Below are 2779 nucleotides of genomic sequence, written 5' to 3'. Positions count from 1 at the left end.
AGTCCTGGCTGTCCTGGAACTCACTCTGCATACCATCCTGCCCTCGACCTCAGAGGTCTGCCTGCCTCTGCCTCTTAAGGGGTCAAGTTCTCTTCTGGTGAACAATTGCTCATGCCAGCTGACAGATCTGATGTGGAGGCATCAGATCTCTGCTTCCCTGCTCACTGAGGTCCTTCATGGGCACCCCCACCCCCCCTACTGTGCCCATAGACAGGTAGTACGTGTTGGAGAATTCACACCTTTACTTGGAATTCTGACCTTACCAGATAATCATTAACTGGCAGGTTTAGGGTAAGAGGACCCAGGCTTGGACTGCAAAGCTGAAAATGGACCTGTTGTAGCTCTCCTGGACAGCTAGCTTTTTGTCCTTTTGCCCCAGGGAGCTGAGTCATTCTCTCCAGCTCCTCAAGCCTGAGCTCGACTGGTCCAGGGCTCTGTTGTTGTCTTCTTGTTCTGGAATGCGTTTCTCCAGAATGGGAGCTTTGTAGGGAATCCCCAGTGTTCCTGTGTCCTAATGTGTTTCTGAGAGGTCTGTTCCTTTCCCTGGTTTTCAGTCAAAATACTGATAGTCGCAGCAAGCCCATTACAAAAGGCTTTTCTGAGCACCTTGTCACACTTCCACAATGGCTTCCTCATGACGCTGGATTCGGAAGTCCCCTCTTAGTTACTGTTGCTCTCCTTCCCTTAGCAGATGCTGAGTTCAAGTCTAGCACTAATAGTGTCCATTCCCTTAGCCTTATCTGAACTTGACTCCTTACGGGGAAACCAATTTTGGATGTCGTGCGTGGCTGTGCTTATGATGTTGGTGTACGAAGCAGCGGACTGAGGATGGAGACTTCCTGTTTTCTGTCTCTGTGGTCTCTGCAGATAACGCACATGTTCTGGAAACAGTCACAATCAAAGACTTGTGAAATTAAAAAAACTTTAACATTTTTTTCTTAATGATAATTTAAGGAGGCACTGAGTGCCAATGGGTGCCTGGGGATATTGCTTAGCTGGGAGAATGCTTCCCTAATACACATGAACCCCTAGGCTCAGTCCCCGGCATCCCACAAAGCCAGGCATAGTACTGCATGGCAGTAATCACAATACTTAGGAGGCAGAGCCAGGAGGATCAGAAGTTTAAGGTCATTTTCAGCTACAAAAAGAGTTTGAGGCTGACCTAGAAAACATGAGACCCTGTCACACACAAACATGTCTACAAGTAGGAAAAAAGGGAGGAAGAAAGGAAGGGAGGAAGAAGAGGAAGGAAGGGCGAAAGAAAGGAGGACCTTCTTGACAGTTACCCACACAGTCATACTTACTATCTGATAGAACAGGGATGATTAGACAATTTCCCCTGTGAAGTCAGACAATCACCTACTTGCCTTTCTCAGAACTTTGTCTACCTGGTCTCTGCTAGGCCTCTGGTCCACAGACTGCCAAGCATGGAGCAGGCAGGGTGGAGGAGGAGTCTCCAGGCTGCTTCCCACTCAGCCTTGTCTCACTACTTCTCACTTCCAGACGGCTGGCTGAACTCTGACCACCATGGCCTTGGCACAAGCCAGCAGCCCCCGGGAGGCGTTGCTCTGGGCCTTGAATGATCTTGAGGAGAACAGTTTCAAGACGCTGAAGTTCCACTTACGAGATATGACCCAGTTTCATCTGGCCCGAGGGGAACTGGAGGGTCTGAGTCGGGTGGAGCTCGCATCAAAACTCATTTCGATGTATGGAGCCCAGGAAGCAGTGAGAGTTGTGAGCAGGAGCTTGCAGGCCATGAACTTGATGGAACTTGTGGACTACCTCGGCCAGGTTTGTCTGAATGGTGAGTGCAGCCCGAGGGAGGGAAGTGAGGTGGCACCAAAGACACCCCCAGGCCCCACAGATGCTAAGAGCCTGTAATCTATACCTTTCATTATCCTGTCTTCTCCTTATTTGGGGATCTGCAGAGTCCCAGGGTCTCCAGACAAGGGGTCTGAAGAATGTTGGGTGCAGTCCCTGAGCTGAAGGCAGGGCTTTATGATGTCTTATGGCTAAAGTACCTTACCTCCTAATTATAGTTGCTGTTTCTAGAGAAGGGGAGGGGATGGAGAACAGTATTGGTGGAGTGACTTCCATTAACCAGAAACAACAGCCTCAGAGTGTGTGAGGTCACACCGCCCCAAATTCATAAACAGCTAGACTGCTGTTCATGGAGAAGTCAGTGGGCTCATGTGAACCTAGAAAGTGACGGGGCCTAACTGGCTACCTGGTCTATTTTTGAGGTGGGGCGGCAGGAGTGCAGGGGTTGTATTGGCACCTGTGATCTTTCCCAGGTTCCTTTCATTCCTGAGACCTTCTGCTCTGCAGACATGGGAGTGGGCAAGCTGGGACGATAGAAGAGCCAGTCAGGAGCTTGTAACACAGACACAGTAGTTCAGTAGCAGAGTCCATGCTTTTGTTTGCTTGTTTGCTTTTGTTCAGCTGTGGATTAAGCTCTGACCCACCCCTTACCAGGAACAAACTCGGCTCCTGCACCAGCTTTCAGCTTCCCTTCGCTCCCCTCTCTGTCTTCACCTGGCCCCAGGAGGAAATTTCACAGGATTTCTCAGGAACTTGCACATTACACACACACTGATGTTGAGGTTACACACCCCTTCCCCCCAGAACGCACACACTCTGTCAGCACAGTCTCATGAGCATGTGTACATACAAATGTACTCACTTTCAAAACATGCCTACACACATCACACCACACACACACATCACACACACATCACACACACTCCACACACACTCCACACACACACCACACACACAC

The 2779-nt window shown here is 49.8% G+C and overlaps 1 protein-coding gene across 1 annotated transcript in view; it reads left to right on the top strand.

Moving 5' to 3' along the window:
• The first annotated feature begins 1527 nt into the window (after window positions 1-1527).
• The window catches only part of Nlrp10 (NLR family pyrin domain containing 10), a 5913-nt gene continuing 4661 nt past the window's right edge, over window positions 1528-2779 (top strand). The window contains exon 1 of the mRNA XM_005351075.2: window positions 1528-1804. Within this exon, the coding sequence (XP_005351132.1) occupies window positions 1528-1804 (277 nt within the window). The remainder of the gene's footprint in view (window positions 1805-2779) is intronic.

This window comes from Microtus ochrogaster, chromosome 8, assembly GCF_000317375.1.
Source record: "Microtus ochrogaster isolate Prairie Vole_2 chromosome 8, MicOch1.0, whole genome shotgun sequence".
Lineage (NCBI taxonomy): Eukaryota > Metazoa > Chordata > Mammalia > Rodentia > Cricetidae > Microtus > Microtus ochrogaster.
Note: the sequence above shows the minus strand (reverse complement) of the source record. Positions and strands in the feature narration are given on the sequence as shown.